We start from the raw sequence: 25,000 nt of genomic DNA on the forward strand, positions 1-25,000 counted from the left end.
AAAGAAAAAGTCCTCGACCAAATCTACAGTTGATTTAGTCGACTAAAATGTGTTTTGGTGGGCCTTGATGCCGTTGTAATGACTGTTTTTACAGTTGCTGAAAATAGCCGATCTACAAGCTCTACAAGCACTACAAGCACAACGCGTAGATCGATCTATCGATCTATTTTCAGCATGCAACCAAGTGTAAAATGACTCATACTGAATCTCTTGTCCACTAGTCCACTTCCTAACATTTTAGTCTAGTTTGTATCTGTAAGAAATTGTCAGTAGCCTATATTTTTAGTCTCAGTTTCAGTCACTGTAGCTTAGTTTTCATTTAGTTTCCGTTTAGCTTTCGTCAGTGGAAAAAAGGTTAGTCGACGAACATTCTTCGTCTTAAAGTTTTAGTCGAGGAAAAACCAAACGCTGTTCTTCCTCACCTTCCTGTTCCTCGTCCTCGGCTGGCGAGGGTGCCGTGGCCGCCCCGGCGGGCAGGATGCCCCCGGGGCTGGCGGTGGTCCTCCTCCGCTCTCTCTCCGTCTCGCTCTCCAGACTCAACACTTCGTACAGCGTGTCCGAGGAGGGGCTCTTGCGCTCCTTACGTTCCATCTGGGAAAGACAACAAAAAATAATAATCACACTCACTGTGAAGTGAGGAGGGGGGGGGGGGGGGGACCCCTTTTGGTGTTTTAAACATTGTTATAATTTAGCCATTGAAAAATAGCAGATCTACAAGCTCATAGCACGCCACGAGCTTGTAGGTCTGCTATTTTAGAAAAATCGTGAAAATATTTATTTCAGAAAACTTTTCAGAGGATTTGCTAGAAGGCTTTCTTATACCTATTATTTGTAGTTGTTACGTCCCCACTAAAGAGGTCCAGGTGCAAAAGCGCATTATTGGCTATTTCCTCTACCATAAGCCCTCAAAGAATTTAATTGAATTGCATTGAATTGAATGGAGCATTGGGATGTTGTGCTAATTCGCTTATTTCCATCGCTCAAAAAAAAATATATTTTGTATATATCCTCTCTTCATAATGTAAATAGTATCCCACGCGGCACACTTTACTACTTATTTCTAGGGATGCACCGAAAATTCGGCCACCGAAAATATTCGGCCGAAAATGGCTAAAAATTTATTTTCGGCCTATTCACCGAATAGTAGTATTGGTCCTAAAGTTGTGAATCGATATAATTCAACTAAACTGCGGGAAAAACACAGATGTACAAGCGAAAGCGCTGTGCATTGCGACGGGTAGATAACTTGTAGATTTGCTACTTCCACCGAGTGGCGCGCTACGAGCTCGTAGGTCTGCTATTTTTGAAAAAGTCGAAGAACAACGGACATAGCTTTTTCAGAAAACTGTCATTTTCAAAGAGACATTTTTAGAATCTGATCTCAGGCCAGAATGGGTTAATCAGACCAGTGTGTGTCCAGTGGAAACCCCGTATGAATCTGATCTCAGGTCAGAATGGGTACCTGTCGTAGTTTCAGGTAGAAGGTCTCCGTGTAGCTCCGCTTGCTGAAGGGCCAGTAGAGCCGGTCGTTGGGCGAGCAGACCCGGACCCGCGTCTCCAGGAGGAAACGGACCGGCTCCTCCACCTCCGTGATCACCAGGTCCACCGCCGTGGTCATGTACATGAACCTATCTATACGGGGGAAGACAAAAACACCTCCGTGATCACCAGGTCCACCGCCGTGGTCATGTACATGAACCTATCTATACGGGGGAAGACAAAAACACCTCCGTGATCACCAGGTCCACCGCCGTGGTCATGTACATGAACCTATCTATACGGGGGGAAGACAAAGAGGACCATGGTCACCTCTATTCAGATTCTTTAACCTCCGTGATCACCAGGTCCACCGCCGTCGTCATGTACATGAACCTATCTATACGGGGGGAAGACAAAGAGGACCATGGTCACCTCTATTCAGATTCACCGCCGTCGTCATGTACATGAACCTATCTATATGGGGGGAAGACAAAGAGGACCATGGTCACCTCTATTCAGATTCACCGCCGTCGTCATGTACATGAACCTATCTATATGGGGGGAAGACAAAGAGGACCATGGTCACCTCTATTCACATTCACCAGGTCACCAGGTCCACCGCCGTCGTCATGTACATGAACCTATCTATATGGGGGGAAGACAAAGAGGACCATGGTCACCTCTATTCACATTCACCAGGTCACCAGGTCCACCGCCGTCGTCATGTACATGAACCTATCTATATGGGGGGAAGACAAAGAGGACCATGGTCACCTCTATTCACATTCACCAGGTCACCAGGTCCACCGCCGTCGTCATGTACATGAACCTATCTATACGGGGGAAGACAAAGAGGACCATGGTCACCTCTATTCACATTCACCAGGTCACCAGGTCCACCGCCGTCGTCATGTACATGAACCTATCTATACGGGGGGAAGACAAAGAGGACCATGGTCACCTCTATTCAGATTCACCAGGTCACCAGGTCCACCGCCGTCGTCATGTACATGAACCTATCTATACGGGGGGAAGACAAAGAGGACCATGGTCACCTCTATTCAGATTCACCAGGTCACCAGGTCCACCGCCGTCGTCATGTACATGAACCTATCTATACGGGGGGAAGACAAAGAGGACCATGGTCACCTCTATTCAGATTCACCAGGTCACCAGGTCCACCGCCGTCGTCATGTACATGAACCTATCTATACGGGGGGAAGACAAAGAGGACCATGGTCACCTCTATTCAGATTCACCAGGTCACCAGGTCCACCGCCGTCGTCATGTACATGAACCTATCTATACGGGGGGAAGACAAAGAGGACCATGGTCACCTCTATTCACATTCTTTAACCCACTGTGGGGGTTTTAAAGGAGCATTTAGTGATTTGGGTGATTTTGGAAAAAAAAACCCGGTCCGCCGCTGTAACAAGATGTGCACATGCACGCAGTACAGTGGAGGGGGGGAAACGCAACAGGCCAACAGCACACACAACAAGGCCCGCCCCCCCGCTCGGTCATGATTGGCGGAAGGCCCCTCTCTATCCCTATTGGTTGAAGGCTGGGCCACCTAGCTAAAAATGAAACCTAAGGTTTTTTTTTGTCCCCAGTTAACCCCTGGGTTAACAAGGAGGAACTCCTTATATGGTCAGCACACGCTGTAGTAGGGAGGGTTATCGCAACAAAACAAAAAATATATAAGTGATATTTGAATTAAGTGAAATCGCTGAATATACCTTTAAGTATTAACTATACAGTAAATATTGTATATCCGTGCGGTGCGTGGATGGTTTGTAAACTTCGTAGGCCATAGTTTGTTCTTTTTTGTATTTGGACACCGAACGGAGACAATACTTGGACATAACTGCATCACAGAGGAAACTAAAGGGAGCTGTTTTAGGCCACTCACCACCACTGGAAATGGAATCCGTTAGAATGAAGGAAATGGAACATGAGTGCTCAGAACACAACCCATCTATAAGCAAACAATGCCTTCCCAGCGAGCCAAATAACGGCATGATAATGTTACGATGACGTCCTCCAGTGACGTTCAGGACTAGGCCAGATCACAGCCCATGTGGGGATTATCTTTACGTCATTTCCAGGACGTCTCCACCAGTTTAACCCATTTTGACCTGAGATCAGATGTCTGTTTGAAAATGACAGTTTTCTGAAAAAGCTATGTTTCTATGTCAGTCGTTCTTCGATTTTTCAAAAATAGCAGACCTACAAGCTCGTAACGAGCTTGTACATCTAAAGCATAACACAATGCTAACAACAAAAGGGGTTCCCGCCCAGAATGGGTTAAATAATATAGCTTATTCTGGGCCAGGTCTGACTAGTTATGATATGATGATGATATGACTCGATCTGGCCTCGACCGGACTCTCTCTGATTCATCCGGGGACGTCCGTCTTAGTGAGTAAAATGTATGTTGGTTGAAATCAGGTGATATTCTGGGCCAGATGTGACTATAGTCTTGGTTTGACTTGATCTGGGCCCAATCGGTGACGTCACTAATTCGTCCAGGTCCTGACGCTAATATGGTTTCTGCCTCAGGTTTGAGTAAATGGTGCGCTGTGACTGGCCAGTCGCTGTGATTGACAGCCTACACCTAAACCTAACCTTAACCTCAGTAAAACTATACCTAAACCTAACCCTAACCCTAACCCTAACCTCAGTAAAACTATACCTAAACCTAACCCTAACCTGAGTAAAACTATATCTAAACCTAACCCTAAGCTTAACCTCAGTAAAACTATACCTAAACCTAACCTCAGTAAACTATACCTAAACCTAACCTCAGTAAAACTAAACCTACACCTAACCCTAACCTCAGTAAAACTATACCTACACCTAAACCTAACCCTAACCTCAGTAAAACTATACCTAAACCTAACCTCAGTAAACTATACCTAAACCTAACCTCAGTAAAACTATACCTAAACCTAACCCTAACCTTAACCTCAGTAAAAATATACCTAAACCTAAACCTAACCCTAACCTCAGTAAAACTATACCTACACCTAAACCTAACCCTAACCTCAGTAAAACTATACCTAAACCTAACCTCAGTAAACTATAACTAAACCTAACCTCAGTAAAACTAACGCAGTGGCTGGGGGGCGTTTCCAAGAACCCGAATCCGCGGAAGAAACCCTTTTAGCGGTCCTGACCGTGCTTGCTGGGTTGCATTGCGGTGCAGTATAGCGACGCGTGGTTAGCTTGTAGATTTGTTATTTTTTGGTGAACGAGAGCGTCGCACTGCAGAAGTATAAATTACTTTCCGTGTGTGGTCTGGAAAAGAATAGTGTCACCTTTAGGCGTCTCCTCGTTCACAGCCTGGAACTGAGGCGTGTTGGGGTTCCAACTTCCTGTGATGATGTAACACTTCCCGTCAGAGCTCTTCCCCATCGACTCCTGGAGAGGAACGGCCCAACGGTCAAACATGAGTTCCACACACACACACACACACACACACACACACACACACACACACACACACACACACACACACACACACACACACACACACACACACAAAACAGTGGTGGAAAGTAATTAAGTATGTTTACTTAATACTGTACTTAAGTACACTTTTGAGGTATTTGTACTTTACTTGAGTATTTACAATTTCCAGTACTTTTACTTCTACTCCACTACATCTGAGGCAAAATTTGTACTTTTACTCCACTACAATTATTTGAAAACGTTAGTTACTAGTTACTTTGGCGATTTTTATTTTGATTGAAAAACACACAGTAACCACTTCAACCCTATACGTTTCGGCCATATTAAATGTGGCCAAAGTTTAAAACAATTAGGTAATGATAAAGCAATCCCTGTGAGCAATAGGCTAACATGCTAACTCGATGGTAAATCAATCGCCGATTAACGTGGATTAAACAAAACACGCCTTCGCGGCTATGGCAGCCCCGGACAAAGTTACGGTAAGCTCGTCTGCGGCCACTTTAAAGTGGATTTTCACGACAAGCAACTCAGCGGTCGGTGCACTGGCTGTTCAACGGCAACTTTAAACATAGGCAGTATAGCCTGAAATTGTCGCCATTGAAGCTGTTATTTTGCCCACATTGTCTCTTCTATGCATACTGCATAGTCCTTCTCATTCATCCAAAAAGGGAAGATGGCGGGAATGAACCACGTAGAGACAATGGGCTGTATTTTGCGTGTCTTAAGGACCAGGTCTTATTACTTAACTTAAGACCTGGAGGCGTGATCAATGCCATTTGGCTATTCTGAGTGGCCAAAGAGCATTGTCCACGCCTCCAGGTCTTAAGTTAAGTAATAAGACATGGTACTTAAGACACGCAAAATACAGCCCAATGTGGGCAAAGAAATGCATCACATTCACAGGTCAAGAGGCTGATTTGAAAAATGTCACGAGAGGTTCAGTACTGGTATACAGGGACACCGACACACACCGACACACACACACAGTCACCCACCAGATCTAGCAGGTGCATGTCGCTGTTCTTCACATTTTTCCCTGGACTTAACAGGAGACCAAAACACCTGGAGGGCAGACACGCGCACGCACACGCAAGCACACGCGCACACACACACACACACACACACACACACACACACACACACACACACACACACACACACACACACACACACACACACACACACACACACACACACACACACACACACACACACACACACACACACACACACACACACACACACACACACACACACACACACACAGGAGAGAGAAGAAAGGTTGAATATAGAGAGCTCACTCAAAAAGAAAGGCAATAAAAAAAAAAGACAGAGAGGATGAAGAGAACAAAAAACACGACATAATAAATCTCTTTTGATAAAAGTGAGACCGGTGCCTAATACATAATACATTACCACCAATAGCTTCCTGGACCTCATCCTTTTTTAACACAGTCCAGAACATGCAGAACATTAACCCATTTAGGCCCGACGTCGAAATTAAAAAAATAATCTTCTAAATCACGACAGTTTTCTGAAATACCTATGTTTCTATATCAGCGGTGCTCAAAATGTCATGTCAAGGAACCCAACATTTGCCCGTAGAGCGGCACTCGGTGCCGCGCTATGAGCTTGTGGATCCGATATTTCTTCAATAGCTAAAGTATAACGTAATATGCTTAGAACACCGAAAGGTGGTTCCCGCCCAAAATGGATTAAACACAGCGTTCCATCTCCTATCCTGACCTGTTCCGGACCTTTCCTAAAGTAATAACAAACCACCAACAGACTTCATTACTGCCTCTCAGGCCCTCGCATCAATCACCTAGAGCTGCGACAAGCACCGGAACACTTAAACCCTGACTGACAAGACACTAGCCGTACGTACTGTACCTGTACTGTATATATGGAAGGAAAGGCCTTCAACTTCAACAGGCTTTATACCTGCTTTACACTGGAAAGTGAGCCAGCGGTGCCTTTGTTATTATGGATGTCTGGATTTCTTGTCAGGCCGACGCTTCTCAAAGTCAAAGTTTTGCGGTTTGACACACAACGTTATATCCCTTGGAGCGGTGAGCCCGCAGCCGTGCCGCACTTTGACTAGTTGCTTTGACCACCCCCAATCCAACCCTTTGATGCTGATCAGTGCCATGCAGGCAGGGAGGCATTGGGTCCCATATTATGTATAGTCTTTGGTATGACCCGTCCGGGGGCGGGAGCCCCTTTTGGTGTTTGAAGCATTATGTTAGCTATTGAAAAATAGCAGATCTACAAGCTCGTAGCGCGGCACTTGTACCACTGACATAGAAACATGAGTTTTTCCTGAAAACTGTCATGATTTAGAAGAAAGAAGACATATTGTAGAATGGTCCTCGGGTCTAAACTACATGAAGGGAGACAAGCCGGGAGATGAGAAAAAGTAACAACGCAGGAGCTGAACCGTATGGACCTCATCCTCTTGTTCTTTTAGAACCCAAATCGAAACATAGATTTTCAGAACATCACTTATGTCTGTTTTAGCATTTTCTTTCATTAGGATTTCACAACAGGAACACCGTTGTATTGCTGCCCCCGCCGTTACTACTGTCAAAGCGGTACAATAAGAATAAACTAGGAGAGTAACTAACAAAATATCCAGAGGATGTGTGTAATATTCCTAATCCAAACTAGGCCTATAACATCATTAACCGTCTTAACGCGGAGCCCGACAGAAGTGTAGAAAGCGTAGATTAAATTTAGCCTACGTTTTCTAGGCTTTATATTCTTTAATCCATGTTTTGATCAGATCGCATCGATAGCCGTGTCTCGTTAGCATCCCAGTGTAAAGTGTGACAGTGGCCACTTGCACTCTATGTGCTGCTTTCAATGGCCTGTATCTCCAAATCGGAGCAATGAATGTCGTTTCTGGTGAAAACAAGGTTTTTTTCAACGGCCGACAGGTGGCGCTGTGATACTCTCGCGGTCAGGTTTTTTCACCACCGAGCGAGAGAACAATAACCGGTCAAGACACCACACACAGCATTACGTCATCGCAACACCCGGTTACAGATATTTGGCTCTTCAAAATAAGGGTTGAAAGGGGAAAAAACCTTGGCAATGCGCGATAAATAGATGAATTGATCCTGGCGGGCTCCGTGTTTAAGAACTCGTAAAGTCATCACTGTTTAATGTACTGCAAAGTGTAAACTGCCAACTGTTCATTACTCCACAGTCCACATTGATCTATGGCCTTAAAACTGCAGCGTACAAAAACAGTGGAGCCTTCCTGGCTCATGTTATGCTAGTGCGGACTTCTTTCTTTCCTACTACCAGTCTCTCTTCACTGACGTAACCTTTGCCAAAACAATATATTATAACTGAATGAAATGAAATGCCCATTCTTTCAAAAATAGATACATATGCAGTGCACTCGGATTGCAATAGGATGCGTGCATGTTTGTGTTGTATAGACACATTCAGAAACGGGTCTCATGGTCGCAGCAAACGTATTTCCTGTAGGCGGAGACGACGTTATCTGTGGTGTAAACAGTCAGCTCTTCTACTACATTGAATGGTACAGTGACTGATGTCAGTCTGCCTCAAACGTTACTCTTTTTACCTGCTTTTTACTAACTTTTTACTTTATACCTCATACTAAGCATTTAAAGTATGCTCTAGTGAAAAAAGGGCACCTCGTGCAGCGCGTGGAACCGGCCGGTTGCCTTATTAGTGTGAGATTTATAGATTTTGGGACATAAATAATATATTAGAAGCTTTTTTATCAAGAATTGATCAATGTCACCATGGTCCACATACTGTACAGTGTACACTGTACAAATAAATAAATAAATACAAATTCAAAAGGGCACGTTCATTTTGTCCAGAGGGAAAAGGGCTCTAGCACCCCCTAGTGTCTATCTGTGCACGCCACTGGTTGCCACTACTGTTGGAGCAGCCATAGACTACACAGGTTCATCCCGATGTTCTGGAGCATCTTTGTAAAGGTAGTGTTAGTAAAAAGCAGGTAAAAGAGTAACGTTTGAGGCAGACTGACATCAGTCACTCTACCATTCAATGTAGTAGAAGAGGTGCGGGTATACACCACAGCTATGTCGGCTCTGCCTACAGACAAAGTTGTAGTCTGCCTACAAAGTTAGCCTGATGAAGGCTGCATAGGCCGAAACGTTGCTATTTCCCTGTAAATAAATGGTGGTCACTGCATTTGAAGACAGTGTGCGGTTGTTTTCCTTGTTCGGCTCTGCCTACAGGAAATACGTTTGCTGCGACCATGAGACCTGTTTCTGAATTGGTCTATAGCAGTGGATTTCAACCAGTGGTCCGGGGACCACCAGTGAGCGTAAAATGAAACCACCAGTGAGCGTAAAATGAAACCTTCATTTTAAGCTCTCAAGAGTTACATTATTGTTAAACATCTAGTTTAACAATAATGTACACAATTAGAGAATGTAGAATAATTCATTGTCTTTCCCGTTATCCTCTCCTAATGGTACCAACTTCAATACAATCTTACATTATTGGGTCAGAGGGGCTAAATCTCGTCCCGTCCGTGGCTCAAATGCCGAACAAATAATGGGCCTTGACATGAAAAAGGTTGAAAACCACTGTATGTACAGTAGCCTAATGTCTGAATGTAGGGGGTGGGATACATTACCTCTCAATGGCCAGTTCTTTGTTGGAGGTCTGCTGAACGTAGATGACAAGTTTCTTGCCCATGCCCGCACGCAGCTTGAAACTCTGCTTGTCTTTGTCTTTGGCCACGGCACTAAAAGCAAAAAGAAGACACGTTTCTCATAAGCCATTTTGTAAGACACTCAACAGTGAGAATAAAAATAAATACAATTATTATTATTTTTACTGTATTTTACTACTATTATAATAATAGTAGTGCTCACATCCCCACACACATTCAAGTAACAATGTGAACTTGTAGATCTGCTAATTCCGCTATGTCTTTAGTGAAGAGGATTTTTCTTTTTTTGTCGTTTGTATTTTTGAGCTGGGCCTAACCGTTTCAATGGCTGGCCACGTCTGTCTGTATGGACGTATGTCTGTCGTCTGTCTGTCTGGTTTGGAGTACGAACAGCTGCAACACTGCTGGCAGTTGGGCAGCCTGCACCGCTCAGTTCACGCGGGTGTGATTCATTTTTTATTTATTTTCATTTATTTTGGGCATTGTGTATGTTGTAATAATCTTTCACACACTTTCCTACTAGGCTGAGGAATATACCCCACCCTTTTCACATTGGCCCGTTATAGCGCCACAAACAGGTGAGATATTTGCAAAACACATTTTCTGAACCAAATGCCTCAAATCATCTCATCATCTCATTTCATATGAAGAAATGGCACCCTTTTCAAATTGGCCTATTATAGCGCCACCAGGAGGCCACAGCCTGACCTGGCTTGGTGGAGGACCTGTGTCCCCGAGGGGCACTTTTTCTAGCTCATCATGAAATTAACAAACATGACTGAAATGTAGAACATGCCTTAAATGTAATACAGCAGGCTATTTGCCTTTGGAAAATATCACCCTCTATGAATATGAAATATGAACACTCAAGAAAGAAAATATGTTTATATAAATTAATAAATAAACAAACAATATTATAGTAATAGTCAATACATTATACAATCTATTGACTTGATTGATTTAACCTTAAGCATTATGTTATACTTTAGCTATTGGAAAAATAGCAGATCTACAAGATCATAGCGTGGCACCGAGTGCCGAGCTACGAGCTTGTAAATCTGTTATTTTTTTAACTAGAATCTTTGCTTCTGGGGGGGGGGGGGGGGGGGGTTCCTGGAACAATATATTTCGGCGGACAAATTCTGATAATTATGGGGGTCCTTGACATGTTGTTTGAGATCCACTGATCATCCACTGAAACATCAGGGTTTTTCAGAAAACTAATTTCTCAGGTCTAAATGGGCTGAGCCAAAAGTCAGTTCATTTGTTCCCCCTTCCTTCAAGTGTATTATGTTTACGCAATTCTGTTAGCACATCTTATTCCTTAACAGGAACAAAATGTTTCTCATCATGCTACAGTGCGTCTCTGCTGCTCGCTTGAAATAATAATCAACTAATAACTAATGAGCAGGAAATGTGCATTTTGCTAAAAATAATCCCCCCCATCGTGTGTTTTCTTTTGTTTGTGGTTGTTTTCCCAAAACAAGCCGAGGATTTTGGCTCATGTGGTTGAACTGGTGGAAGTTGTTGAGTAACACAGGAGGGGGATCTAAATATAGAGAGATGGGTTGCAGAGCTCTCTCTCTCTCTCTCTCTCTCTCTCTCTCTCTCTCTCTCTCTCTCTCTCTCTCTCTCTCTCTCTCTCTCTCTCTCTCTCTCTCTCTCTCTCTCTCTCTCTCTCTCTCTCTCTCTCTCTCTCTCTCTCCTCTCTCTCTCTCTCTCTCTCTCTCTCTCTCTCTCTCTCTCTCCTCTCTCTCTCTCTCTCTCTCTCTCTCTCTCTCTCTCTCTCTCTCTCTCTCTCTCTCTCTCTAATGGCTAAAGGAGATTTCTTATCTGCCTGTCTTTATTATTTATTCATTTAACCTGCACTTGAACCCCAGGATGCATATTCTGGAAGGAAAGCTCAAAACGATTGGCGTTGCAACGTGTTTTTGAGTTTGTAGATCGGCTATTCTTTGGTGAAGAGATTTGCTGAAGACAGAAAAAAAAACATCTGAGAGTTGACAGTTGTAACTGAAATCTGTTTCGCTAAGGTTAGTATAGAGGGCCATTCAGGACGGGAACCGCTTTTGATGTTTTAAGCATTATGTTGTCCTCTATAGCTATTGAAAAATAGCAGAGTACAACATAATGATCTAATAGCAGATCATGAGCGTTTTTTGAACTCACATTTTTGCCTCTGGGAGGTCCCTGGAATGATCACAATAATTTTTTCAGATGGTGGCCAAATACATATATTTTTGGGGGTCCTTGATAATGTTTGAGAACGACTGACACCAGAAACATGAGGTTTTTTCAGAGACTTTTGAAGACATTTTGAAGACATTTGTAGAATTTAACTTAAGTCTAAAAGACACGTGTACGGGACAGAGCACGGCGAAAGATATTGTCCCTTTTTTGCTTATTTACTTTTTCTTTGTTTTTGTCCTGTAATCTGTGTTTACTTTACTGCCTTGTTTTACATTTGATCTCCAGTACATTTTGTACAGTAGTACAGTAAGAAGACCATACTTAAAGGTATATATAAGTGATATGTTTTCATTAAAACAAAAAGTATTTTGTTAAAAGGTTGAATCACTATATTCTGATAATGATTATTGTTGATTATTTATTATTGATTAGTATGATTATATGTAGAGGGTTTAGAGAGAGACAGGGGTCTCCGTGTCTCTCCAGCTCTTTGACCCATTCTAGATAATATTTTTTTTTATATATTTTTTTTATCCCACGATTTTGTAACCCATTTTTCACCCCTGTGTCAATCATCTAATGTGATCCTGGGCTCTACACACCCTCCACCAACCTAGTCCCCATATATGGGGGACAAGGGGAGAGCAACGGACTTGAACTCATGCTTCCTTCATGCCCGAGTGTCCAAGTTGCTCCTTTACACCTGACAGGGGGGAGTTTCCCTGGTTGGAAGTAGCGCGTGGAAGGAATACGTTATTCCAACCAGTTCCTTTGTAAAATAAAATAATATCGGAGGGTCCTGACTCCTGGCACACAAAAACTTTGAGAACTACTGGTTTAGAAGGCATTTGTAGAATCAGCCTCAGGTCTAACAGGGTTAGCGTGTGTGCATGCGTGCGTGTGTGTGTGTGCATGCGTGCGTGTGTGCCTGCGTGCGTGCGTGCGTGCGTGCGTGCGTGTCTGTGTGTCACCTGAAAGTGCCCTTCCCATCGTCCTCTCGGACCTCGAGGCTGACAGTGAAGGTGAACAGGTCACTGTCCGGGGTGAGGGGCGCCGCCAGCTGAGACGGCATCAGGGTCTTCTTAGCGGAGCGCCGGAACGCGGTGGCAAAGCTGTACAGTATCCTGCTGACCTGTAGAGGGAGACAAAGGAACGCTTGTGACAAGCAGTGTTGTTTTTGGCAGCAATTTTGGATTTTTGTTTGAGTCATAGTCTCTTGAATAGTTTTCACTTAGTTTTGGTCGCATTTTAGTCACCCGAGATTTTAGTCGACTAAATCTACAGTTGATTTAGTCCAACAAAATGTATTTTGGTGGGTCTTGATGGGGTCGTAATGACTGTTTTTTTCACTTAGCCGATCTACAAGCCCACAACGCGAAGCGTTGTGAGCTTGTAGATCTGCTATTTCATTTTAAACAAACGTAAAAATCTTGCACAGATCTTTGAATATACATTCTTTCAGAGCGAACGTTTTTAACTCAAATCTTTGCTTCTCGGGGGTCCCTGGAACAACATATTTTCAGATGGGGGTCGGCGGACAATTACATTATTTTTGGAGGTCCTTGACATGGAAAGACTTTGAGAACGACATGAAAAGACTTTGAGAAGGCCGCGTTTCTTTTCAGAGCATGTTTTATTCTAAAGAATCTTTGAATTGCTTGGAACCTGCGTTGGATCAATGGAAACAAAGTAGTATACTTTTAAGCTCTTATTCTTAAATAAATATTCTTCTCTATGTCATTTTCATAAATAAGCACTTCAACATGTTTTGCAGTTTTGCAATAGTATAATCACTTCTACAAGACACTATGCACACGCATGCACGCGCACGTGCGCGCGCACACACACACACACACACACACACACACACACACACACACACACACACACACACACACACACACACACACACACACACACACACACACACACACACACACACACACACACACACACACACACACACACACACACACGCCAACAATAAAAACAAGTTCCCTCCAAAACACCTTTCAAATCTTTGCAGTGCAGCTACTGTATACAATCAGTTTAGCACCAGAATAATACACGTGCATATATGAGATGTTTGGGAATCCGGAAGTCACAGAAGAAGTCAGCAGTTCCTCACAAATGTAATCAAAATGACACTGAAGGCTCCGACTTACAGTATAAGGATAACAGGCTGGAGAGTGTGAGTGAAGACATACCGTTTCTATTGGCAGTAGTAGAGAGAGAGAGAGAGTGTGTGTTGTGAAATTGCATTGTACAGCGAACTCTTTTACACTATTACTCACTAATACTCTATTTCTCGCACGCACGCGAACACGCACACACACACACACACACACACACTTAGAGCCTGAGTTACATCAGAGCTGGGGGGGGCAAGTGACTGTAAAACGGTGTCGGGGAAAACTGCTGTTATCGATAAATGACAATATTCTTCTTTTGCTTTCTATTAAGAGACCAAAACAAAAACAGCCCGTCCCTTGTCGTCCTTGCACAATGCCCCTGCTTTGTTCTCGGTTGGACTCGGAAACGTTAAAGGGATTGTGACATTAAAAAAAAGGTTTTGGAATTGTTCTTGTTTTTTTTAGGTTTTCTAATCTCAATTGCACCCAAAAAACATGAACTTTTAACATTCAGTAGATTTTCTGTGATCTGGGGTTTTCTGGCTAAGATTACGATAAAAGTGGCTGATGATCGCTCGCTTCATATTTTGAACGAGAGGCATGTTGTTGAAGTCAGAAATGAAGAGTATATTGTGGGGTCTCGCTAGCGACACCCCGCGATGGTAAGTGCGTTGCCAGGGCAACCAGACACGCTGTCAGACAGAAGACGCCTCGGGCAGCTAGGCCCGCCCTCGGCCTCGTAGTAGGACATGTCTACGTGCCAAAACTCCTCCTCCGCCAGATTGAGATGATGGAACGACCACACCCAAATCACCAATCAGCCACAGCCGCGACTACTCCACCCGCAGTATAAGAGGGAAGTTCAGTTCTGAGTCTGGCAGCGGCTGGTTCACACACGCTCACAGAGGCACGCACAGCGAATACCGTCGGGGGGTAAGAAGACACACACACTTCCTCCGCCACCCATTCATATATGTGTCTATTCCTGCATGTGTTGACTGTCACTCTCCTCTCACCCCAGGCTTTTAGGAACGGTCCAGGAAACGTCCGAGGGACGGAGACAATTGGACTGTACTGACTAAACGCGGGAACAGGAGTCCCATTTTCCCGCATCTCGCAGCGGGAGGAGCACAGCCCCGCCACGGTGACGCGGAATACTCAACAAAATAAGGTGGGAAAGAAACCTTTGATTATTATTAACATTATCCTGAGCACTGTCTGGGAATACAGTGGCTCATTTGATTTGCCGAGAGCGGCCTGAAGATATACGCTCTAGCTGAGCTGACCCCCCCCCCCCGCTATCGGGAGAGAAGACCTGCTACAGTTAAAGATAGAGACTGATGACGTCACCCGAAGAAAGGGAACTCCGTCATGTCATAGCGTATTGAATCGAGCCCTCCAGGGAGAGACTGTATAAACCGAGCAGAAATCTAATACACTGTTCTCATCCTCCCCCAGGCCGAGGAAACACCTGTGGAGCAGAACAGACATTTTGTGGAATATAATTTGTCAAGGAGACCTACGTGGGGGTTTCTCTTCCGACCTCCTGTAACATTTCAGTTGTGGTGAAATAAAAAACCTGTTAAACTGCTGCAATTCCCTGTCCTGCCTTGGTTATTGGTCACAGACATTCCACAATATCCATCTGGTCAATACCACGGAGAGCTCCTTAGATTACGCGCGCCGAGCCTCTCTCTGTGAACGGCGAACAGGGAAGTGAACGACAACGCGCATGCGCGAAAGAGCAAGGTGTACGGTGCAGAAGGAGAGGCCAACTAAAAAATTAAAAAACGTGTGTAGCAATCCGTCGGTTGGATTAGTTATGACGTGCCCACACGTCGTACGGTCTGAACTAGTTAATGCAATAAGACTTTTCCGTTTGGACGGATGGGCTGTCAAGTTTCTTGTCACTCAGTAATGGTTCCCGCATAACTTCCGGCCCTCCATTTCATGGAACTTACATATTGTTCTCTCGGATCTCAAGATTATTCTTAACGCCTCTAATAACATGTTGCGTTGAGCGCCGGTGTTTACAGTTACCTTTGAGTCGTCAAAGTGTCGTAATTCTACCTCCTTATGGTGACAAATCCGGCTGAACATAGTCCCACGGTTTGTTATTACTTCCGTGATCCAGGCTCCCAGACAAAGAGCAAAGCGAGCTAAGATTGTCCCTACCCCCTCGTTCACGTTGCATTGGACTCAGTTTCCCATAAGCCCTTGCAAGCCGGCGGTTGGTTGGTTACGTCATCATAACGCGTCGGCCTCGTCACTTTGTCCGCGACAAAGCCGGTTTTTCAATTAAGACGTTACAAAACGGCGAATTAAACATATAAAACAAATAGCGGGTTTAGCGTATTTAGCGTGTAGATAGGATGGAATAAATGCCGTGTATGGCGGGTTATACAGGGAAATTGTTCATTTTAATAACCAAATAAATGTATATGTCATGGAGCAGAGCATTTTTTTGCGATATAAATTTCTACTTATTAATTTATTTGTTTGTTTAGACAATGCATATACATTAATTACATGTATGCACCGGATTTTGCACACAAAAAAAAGCTAATTCTCATCCGCAGTCTCGATGTAGTAACTACAACACAACCCAAACCTCTACCATAAAGTGGATGTAGAGGTGAGAATCTTTGAATATACATTCTTTCAGAGCGAACGTTTTCAACAGACTAACGGACAGACTAACCACTCCAGTTGTGTTAGCATAAATAGCACACCAACTGCGTTCGGGGAGAATTCTACCCCAGAACTAGCCTACTGTCGCATATTTGCATCTCGTTAGGCTATATTCATTCAGATTCTCAGAAGAAACATTTCTCAGCTGAGCTCAATCAGCTCATCAGCAGCGACGATCATTAGGCTACGTATGCAAACTATCCATTGTGTGTGCGTGTGCGTGTGTGTGTGCGTGTGTGTGTGAACGGGTTCGTTCACGGTCACGGCAAAGTATCGGCTCTCATGAACGAATCACTCGCGAGTTAACAGACATTAAGAAACTTCCTTTTGCTGTCACATTGTGTCTCATTGATGCAGGCCTTTCCCACAATTGTTTTACTTAAGTAAAAAGTATCAATACTGCAATATTGAACTACTCTGTTAAAAGTCCGTAATTCAAAATGTACTCGAGTAACATTATTGACATCAAAATGTACTTAAAGTACCAAAAGTAGAAGTACTCATTGTGCCGAATGTATCATTTCAAGTTTTCCAATGTATCAAAATCTTTTGAAAATAGCAGATCTACAAGCACACAATGTGTCGCATTGCGACGCATTGAGAGGTTGCAGATCGGCTATTTTCAAATGCCTTAAATGTACATAGGGCTGAAGTGTTTCGTAATGATAAAATCAAAATCTACAAAGGAATTAGTAAATCAAAGTTTTCAAATAATTGTAGTGGAGTAAAAAGTACAATATTTGGATCCGAGATGTAGTGGAGTAGAAAGTATTGGACATTGGAAAGTACAAATACCTAAAAATTGTACTTAAGTACAGTACTTAAGTGCATGTACTTAGTTACTTTGCACACCACTGGGACTGGGAACCATGTTATGGACGAGTCCAGCTCATTGGAGCCTTCCTGAAAATGGCCCAACTCTAGATCTAGAAGCTAGGTGGGGTACAGCGAACCCCAGGGGCTCCTCCGACATCATCTTCACAAATACTGCCAACGTCAGTCAGGGACCCTGGGAGGTCTTGCACAACCAAGGACGTACAGTAGAGACTGCTTTGATTTATCACTCAGAGAACGGGGTGCTGGGAAAACAAAGCTACCGCAAACAGTTCATGTAATCTGGTGGTAACCACCGCCAAGGTCTGCTGATTTCGAAGAAAACTAAAGTTTGAAAAAGATGCGACAAGATTTTGAATATTTTCACCCGCTGCGGGTTAGAAATCACCCGTGCTGCGGGTTAAAAATCACCCGTGGTTTTCCTGTTAGGTTATGGTTTTGACTCATGGTGTGTCTGACTGTTGGGGGTTCTTGACCTGAAAACACAGGTGAAAGGACCTGAAAACATTTCACCGGTGCTGAAGTGGACATTCTCGTCAAGTGGACTCCTTCTTCTCCACTTCCTCAGCATTTCTGCCGGTTAAAGGATTAAGTGATGAAAAAATAAGACTTGATTTTTTGTTTTAAAGTGAGGTGGCGGTGCAGACCTAGACATGAACACAGGAGAACCATCGGGGCAAACACACTAAGCACGCAGCTTTGCGTGCTTAGTGCCATGCTGTGGAGAACGCATGAGGTCAAGGTGAGTTGTGCGAGTTGTTGGCTTTCATGGGCAGCTTGTTATTCCTGCTGTGGCCGAGGACTGTAATGAAGAGCTATTGCTCCCCCTATTGTTCACTACCGGAACGGCAGCCACATTGTTAACTGTAGTGTGTGTGTGTGTGTGTGTGTGTGTGTGTGTGTGTGTGTGTGTGTGTGTGTGTGTGTGTGTGTGTGTGTGTTTGATGTGAAGCCATCATAAGTCATATGAGGCCTAGTGAACACATTGCAATCACCTGCAGATGTGCCAACAGCCGTGTTGTTTTTGGCAGCAAATGATGAGTTTTGGTTTTAGTCATAGTCTCTTGAATAGAAGTAATAACATTTTTATGTAAACACATAAAAATGAGAATTTTCCCAATTTGTTTTGGCATCCATTGTTAGGTATGCCCACATGATGACCGCGGGTATTGGTCTAAACGTGCATGGCAAAGACCCTCAGAATTATCTGAATTTGGCCGCGGCGCCGACCCCCGTCTGAAAACATGTCCCAGGGACCTCCCAGAAGCAAAGATTTGAGTTAAAAACGTATAATATTCAATTGAAAATATTACATCTTTGAAAATATTCAAATATAATATTCAAAGGTTTGCATCACATTTTCACGATTTTTCAAAAATGGCACATCTACGAGGTGTGAGCCATGAGCTTGTAGATCTGCTATTCTTCCAAAAGCTAAAGTAGAACATAATGCTTAAAACTCCTGAACACATAACCCATTTAGACCTGGGAACTATTCTACAAAATGTCTTCTGAATTCTGACAGTTTTCTGAAAAACCCATGTTCTCAAACATTTTCATGTCAAGGACCCCCAATATTATATGTAATTGGCCGTCGACTCCCATCTGAAAATATGTAGTTCAAGGGACCCTCCAGAAGCAACGATTTGAGTTAAAAACGTTCGCTCTGAAATAACATATATTCAAAGATTTGCCCCGCATTTTTCAAATAGCTAAAGTATATCAATGTTAAAAACACCAAAAGGGGCTCCGCCCCAAAATGGGTTAAAACTCTAAAAAGGGCTTCTTCCCGTCCTGAACAGAATAAAAACGAATTCAATCCTTACCGCCTCTTGGATTTGGCAACGGAAAGCGTGGATCCTGAAGATCTCGGCGTTGAAGTGGCTCTCGGTGAAGGCGAAGCAGTCACTCTCGGGCGTTCCGTCGTGGCCGCGCACACAGAACAGGATCTTATAGATGGGGTAGTTGGCGATCTCCGTGCTGGTAGCGGGGTCCAGCAGCCTGGGGAGGGAATTCAGAGGCAAAGTGTTGTCTTTGGCAGCAAATTTTAGTTAAAAATAAAAAAAGCTAAAGTAGAACATAATGCTATAAACACCAAAAGGGGTTCCTGTCTAGAATGGGCTTGTCTAGTGAGACTTTCGGTGTCACGCCTCGTTCCTCTGCCTTTGTATTTGAGCATTGACTTAGGTCCAAACCACTGGACTAATATGTGGCTTGACCTTAATGGTTATGTGGTTGTTTTATGTTCAGTATTTTGCCATGTGTTGTTCTGTTTGGTTTTATGTTACCCTGTTGGTTTTGTGTATCTTATTTTGTAGTATGGTCCCTAGTGTTTCCTGTTTGCCTAGTTGCTGTTCCCTACCTTGTCTCACCTACCTTGTGATGTGTCAGTGTTTTCACCTGTGTCCTCTTTGTCCTGTTAGCCTATCCTGTGTTTGATTGTATTTTGAGTTCACCTGTGTCTAGTTAGTCTTTGTCTATTTATATACCCCAGTTTGTTCAGTCCCTTTAATGTCAGATCGTCATTTCATGTCAGAGTGTCTATACTGTGTACTTATTTTGCCTCCCCCATTTTATGGGAAGTTTAAGTTATTGTTTAATAAACATCCTGAACTGTGAATCCTGCCTTTTGGGTCCTCTGAACGCACCCTGACATTCAGTTAGCAATGCAGGTCCCCCCCCCCCCTACCTGACGGTGCCTTCAGACACGCCTGGCACAGACAGCGTGACGTCCAGGGGCACTTGGCACTGCCCTCGGAGGATGCTCATCATGCGCAGGGCCTCCACCTCGCTGCGAGGGGCGTTGACGGAGGCACAGCCCAGGTACGTCAGCTGGCTGAACACCACGCTGTCCTCGTCCGGGAAGGGAGACCCGGGGCTGCCTTCTGACGAGGACTCGTCGGCTGCAAAGTGGGGGAGAGAGAGCCAGACGGTGTTGTTTTTTTGATTTGAGTTCTAGTCATATAGTCTCTTTTCATTTAGTTTTAGTCACATTTTAGTCACCTGGAATGTCTTAATGATAATAATGAATTGCATTTTTATAGCGCTTTTCCAAGTGCTCAAAGCACTTTACAATGGTTCATTCATTCATACATTGGGAGGTGAAGCGGCGAACAGTCGACACCAGCGTCCTCACTTCCCACATTCACACACCAATGGTGGCAAGCTTACACAGACCGACTCATAGTCTTAGGGCTGTATTTTGCGTGTCTTAAGTACCAGGTCTTATTACTTAACTTAAGACCTGGAGGCGTGATCAATGCCATTTGGCTATTCTGAGTGGCCAAAGAGCATTGATCACGCCTTTTAGTCTAGTTTTTATTTGTTGACGAAATCGTCAATATATTTAGTTTTAGTCATCATAGCTTGGTTTTCATGTAGTTTCTATTTCGTTTTTGTCAGTGGAAAAAGGTAGTCGACGAACATTTTTCGTCTTAGTTTTAGTCGACGAGAACAACATGGGTGCCAGAGACAGTTGACAGTTCCAGAATACAACAGGGCATAGAAGAGGTACAGTAGATACAGAAGAGTGACATCACAATAAAGACACCCTATAAAACCTTCCCCCTGGTCAACCTGGGCTGGGGGCGCCTGATGGAGGGGAAAGGAACTGGTCAGAATAACGTGTTACTTCCACGCGCTACGTCCGGCCGAGGAAACTCCCCCCTGTCAGGTGGGGGGGTCCACCTATGCTTTCTATGGCATAGGCAGCTCCCAGCAGGAAGAATCTAGACGCAGCTGCGCGACATGAGACTAATTAATTAGAGCGACAGAGAGGAGTGTGTGTGTGTGTTAAGGCTGTACCCTAGCCCTTATTTTAGGACTCGAACTTCGGCAGACATTTCCGAGTGAACATTCGGACCATTTGTTTCTAATTAATTAAAAACACTAGTCCTTGTATGGACAATTTCCCCCCATAAATATATTTAATTGCTCTTCATTTTAACTTGTATAATATATTTGTATACACACAGATGTAACAAATATACGTGGAGACATTTGAAAGGTGAAGATGCCTGTGGAGCCCCCCATTGAATGGCATTTGTATGTCTGTTGAATGTGAGAGTGTAAATGGGTCAATTGTATACGCCGTCTCTGAGTTACACACACACACACACACACACACACACACACACACACGTGCGTGCGTTGCGAAGGTAGCGAGACACACACACACACACACACACACACACACACACACACGTGCGTGCGTTGCGAAGGTAGCGAGACACGCACACGCACACACACACACGTGCGTTGCGAAAGTATAGCTGCGTGCATGTAGCTCATGTGTACGGCACGGCGAAGGAGGTGGTGAGGAGGGAGCGGACAGTGTGGTGTCGAAACAGATGTTGCGCGGAAAACTGTGTCCCAGTATTAATCAGTGACCGTCCCAAAATGCAATTCACTTGTGACACTGGTGACACGTGATTTCCGGGGAGAGGAGTTTTGCCGCCCTGTGGCAGCGGGGGTGTAAGGATGGTAGAGGCTTTCTTCGTCACAGGAGCGGAAAGTGCTGACCTGCCGGTGTAATAGGATGATTAGGTCTTTGGCGATATCTTTGGCTAAATGGGCAAGTTAAGTTATTAAGTTGCAAGGCTTAGTTTTAGATTCTCAACAGACTATTAATGAAATGATAATCGGACGGGGAACTTGTGCTGGCGAAATGCCTTATAAAAGGGTGGGATGACGTCACCACTAGGTAGGAGTGACATCAGCCCTGACAGGGGGGTACTGCACCCGGTGCGTTTTTAATTCACTAATAAATTCATTATTAATCATTAATGTGTCAAATCGAAAAAAGGGCTTCGTTACGCCCTCCATATTATTATGGTAAATTATGTGTGAAAAGTGGGAGTGATTTGGTGCAGGCAGTGTGGAGCTATGACAGTGTTTCTGACAGACACACACACACACACACACACACACACACACAGACATTGTTAGAATTATAGTATGATGATGATAACCGTCTCTATCAGAGCACACATCGCGTCTCCCCGCGCAAGAATGTGTCACTCTCTCGGTTCTGCACTGCTGTACTGGAGAAGTATATAGCACTTTCGGTTCTGTCGAGGGCAGCGCAGGGTTGGGATTCGGAACCGGGTCCATTTCAGACGCGGTTCCGACATTGCGGATCCGGAGCCGGTTCCATCGTTTTTTTATTAACGGTTCCCCAAACGGTTCTCATCAGTCGTCATTTTGCTCTGCTGTGTCTGTGCAATGTGCATGCATGCAAGCAGAGCCTGGGGTGACGTCACCCCACCTACATGACTGAGTGTGGTCGGGGAGGATACGCCCACTGTTGTGCATTCAGCGACCGCCGCGGAGCGAGTGGGACAATATGTCGAAGAGATCTCCAAAGTGTGGTTAACAGAGAGGGAAATTACTCTGACTCTGAGGCTCAGGCTGAGCACGCAAGTGCAATAAATGCGACGCTATAGTTCCCTGGCTGTTGCAACTTGTACCAGTTGCAGTTTTGCACCACGTCCACACTGAGGAAACATCTCAAAATCAATTTGCCTACACGAGTCCACAACTCACGAGAATAATCTACCGGTAGGCACATCGCGTTTGTGAGCCATGCGGAAAGCCGTGCCTGCACTCCCCGCTCCACCACAGCGCAGCGAGAGAGAGAGAGAACTAACCTTTTTCTCAAATTGTGCGATTGTGTGTGTGTGTGTGTGTGTGTGTGTGTGTGTGTGTGTGTGTGTGTGTGTTTGTTGCTGATTGGCTGCAGGGAGTGCAGGCCCATCACCAAATGAATGTGCACACAGGGGATTTTGGAGAGGGACAGCACAAGGAGATAGACATAACTTCTGACAGGATTGCACTAGAAACTTACTTTTTTTTACATGCTCATATCACATTCTCACCGAGATATATTTTCGAGTTAATAAAAAAGGATTTTTTTTTTTTAATTTTTATAAAAAAAAAAAAAAAAAAAAAAAAAACGAATGGTTCAACTTCAAACCATTAATTAAGATTTGAGTGCCAACCCTAACGAGCGAACATTCGAACCTTGAATGTTTTGGGACAGCCTTAGTGTGTGTGTGTGTGTGTGTGTGTGTGTGTGTGTGTGTGTGTGTGTGTGTGTGTGTGTGTGTGTGTGTGTGTGTGTGTGTGTGTGTGTGTGTGTGTGTGTGTGTGTGTGTGTGTGTGCGCGCGTGTCAGCAGAGTGATCGACTTTTGCGCTACTCTATGGCGAATTGAAGTGGACTCGGTCCCAGAATTTTTTTGTCTCCCTGGAAATAAAAACGAGGCTAGGTGAGAAAAAGCAGCTTGGACTCCTCATGCATAGAAGGAAGCATGATGTCCAGGTTGCCCCCCCCCCCCAGAGGCAGAGGAAGTGTAGTGTCCAGGATTATATTAGATATTATACAATTACAGGTCGTTTCGAGGAAGCAATCTGATTGGTTGAAACAGCCTTCTAGCCGTGCTTCAAAAGAGCATCACCGCACACCTAATCAAAACAAAGAATTCAGTGGTGGGGGGGATTCAGATTTTACGGGGGCCAGTTTCGAATTGCAGCCGTCCGTAGGTGCCCTTTGAGAGCGGTTTTGAAGGAGTCAAGGGATTCACATGTCTTAATGACTGTTGGTAGGGCGTTCCACATTTTGGTGGCATAGGAGCGAAAATCTGGGTTGTACATGGTGTGTTGCACTCCCTCTGGTGTTGTGGGTGTGGACTTCGTTAACATTAAGGAAGTATTTAGACAGGTACATGGGTATCTTGGTGGTGTATCAAATCTTGTGGACCAGACCCATTGCAAGATGCTGTACTCTGTCATCGACCCTAAGCCATTCCAGCCTGTCAAAGTGGGCAGGGGTGAGGTGGGTTCGGGGGGTGAGGCCAAGTAGGAGCCTGACCAGTTTGTTATAGGAGGTCTGGAGCCTTGTTTTTAGGGCCTTTGAGGTGCTGGCTAGTAGCTAGCTAGTTTCTTTTCACGAAAGCCCAAAAATAAACCTTAACCCATTTTGGGCGGGAACCCCTTTTGGTGTTTTAAGCATTATGTTATGCTTTAGCTATTGAAAAATAGCAGATCTACAAGCTCATAGCGCGACACCGAGTGGCGCGCTACGAGCTTGTAGGTCTGCTATTTTAAAAGAATGCCTCAAATCTTTGAATATATACAGGGGTGCACACTATTATTTTGAGCTAGTACTCAAGGGAGCACCTGCCCATGTAGTTTGGTGCGCACAGCGGGGGGGCAGATGCAACTGATGCAAAGCTACACTAGTACGCCTAGTCACAGACAGTGTCGTCGTTAAGCAGCAGTATATCCCACTGGCAGCACCTGTCCGTTTATCTCTAGCACAACCACAAACGTCCAACACATATACAATTAATTACTCACCTAATGCTGCCTGCAGGTTCCATGTTTAATTCCAGCGTGTGTAACCTACATTGTCTAAGACTCTAAGTGACAGTTTTCATATTGTAAACATGGTCGCTAACGTGGTTTAGCGACTAGCACTTTGACAGCTCATCCATCGTAGCTTGTTTACAA

At 44.3% G+C, this 25,000-nt stretch overlaps 1 protein-coding gene across 1 annotated transcript in view; it reads right to left on the reverse strand.

Annotated features, from left to right (window-relative positions):
• The window catches only part of rabgap1 (RAB GTPase activating protein 1), a gene marked incomplete at its 3' end in the record, with an annotated part of 141,795 nt that overhangs the window by 92,353 nt on the left and 24,442 nt on the right, over positions 1 to 25,000 (reverse strand). The window contains 8 exon segments of the mRNA XM_083793641.1: positions 423 to 591; positions 1,463 to 1,632; positions 4,800 to 4,902; positions 5,949 to 6,015; positions 9,605 to 9,715; positions 12,805 to 12,965; positions 19,317 to 19,491; positions 20,180 to 20,393. Of these exon segments, the coding sequence (XP_083649767.1) occupies positions 423 to 591; positions 1,463 to 1,632; positions 4,800 to 4,902; positions 5,949 to 6,015; positions 9,605 to 9,715; positions 12,805 to 12,965; positions 19,317 to 19,491; positions 20,180 to 20,393 (1,170 nt within the window).

This window comes from Protomyctophum parallelum, assembly GCF_964188405.1.
Source record: "Protomyctophum parallelum genome assembly, chromosome: 21".
In the NCBI taxonomy this organism is placed as follows: Eukaryota; Metazoa; Chordata; class Actinopteri; order Myctophiformes; family Myctophidae; genus Protomyctophum; species Protomyctophum parallelum.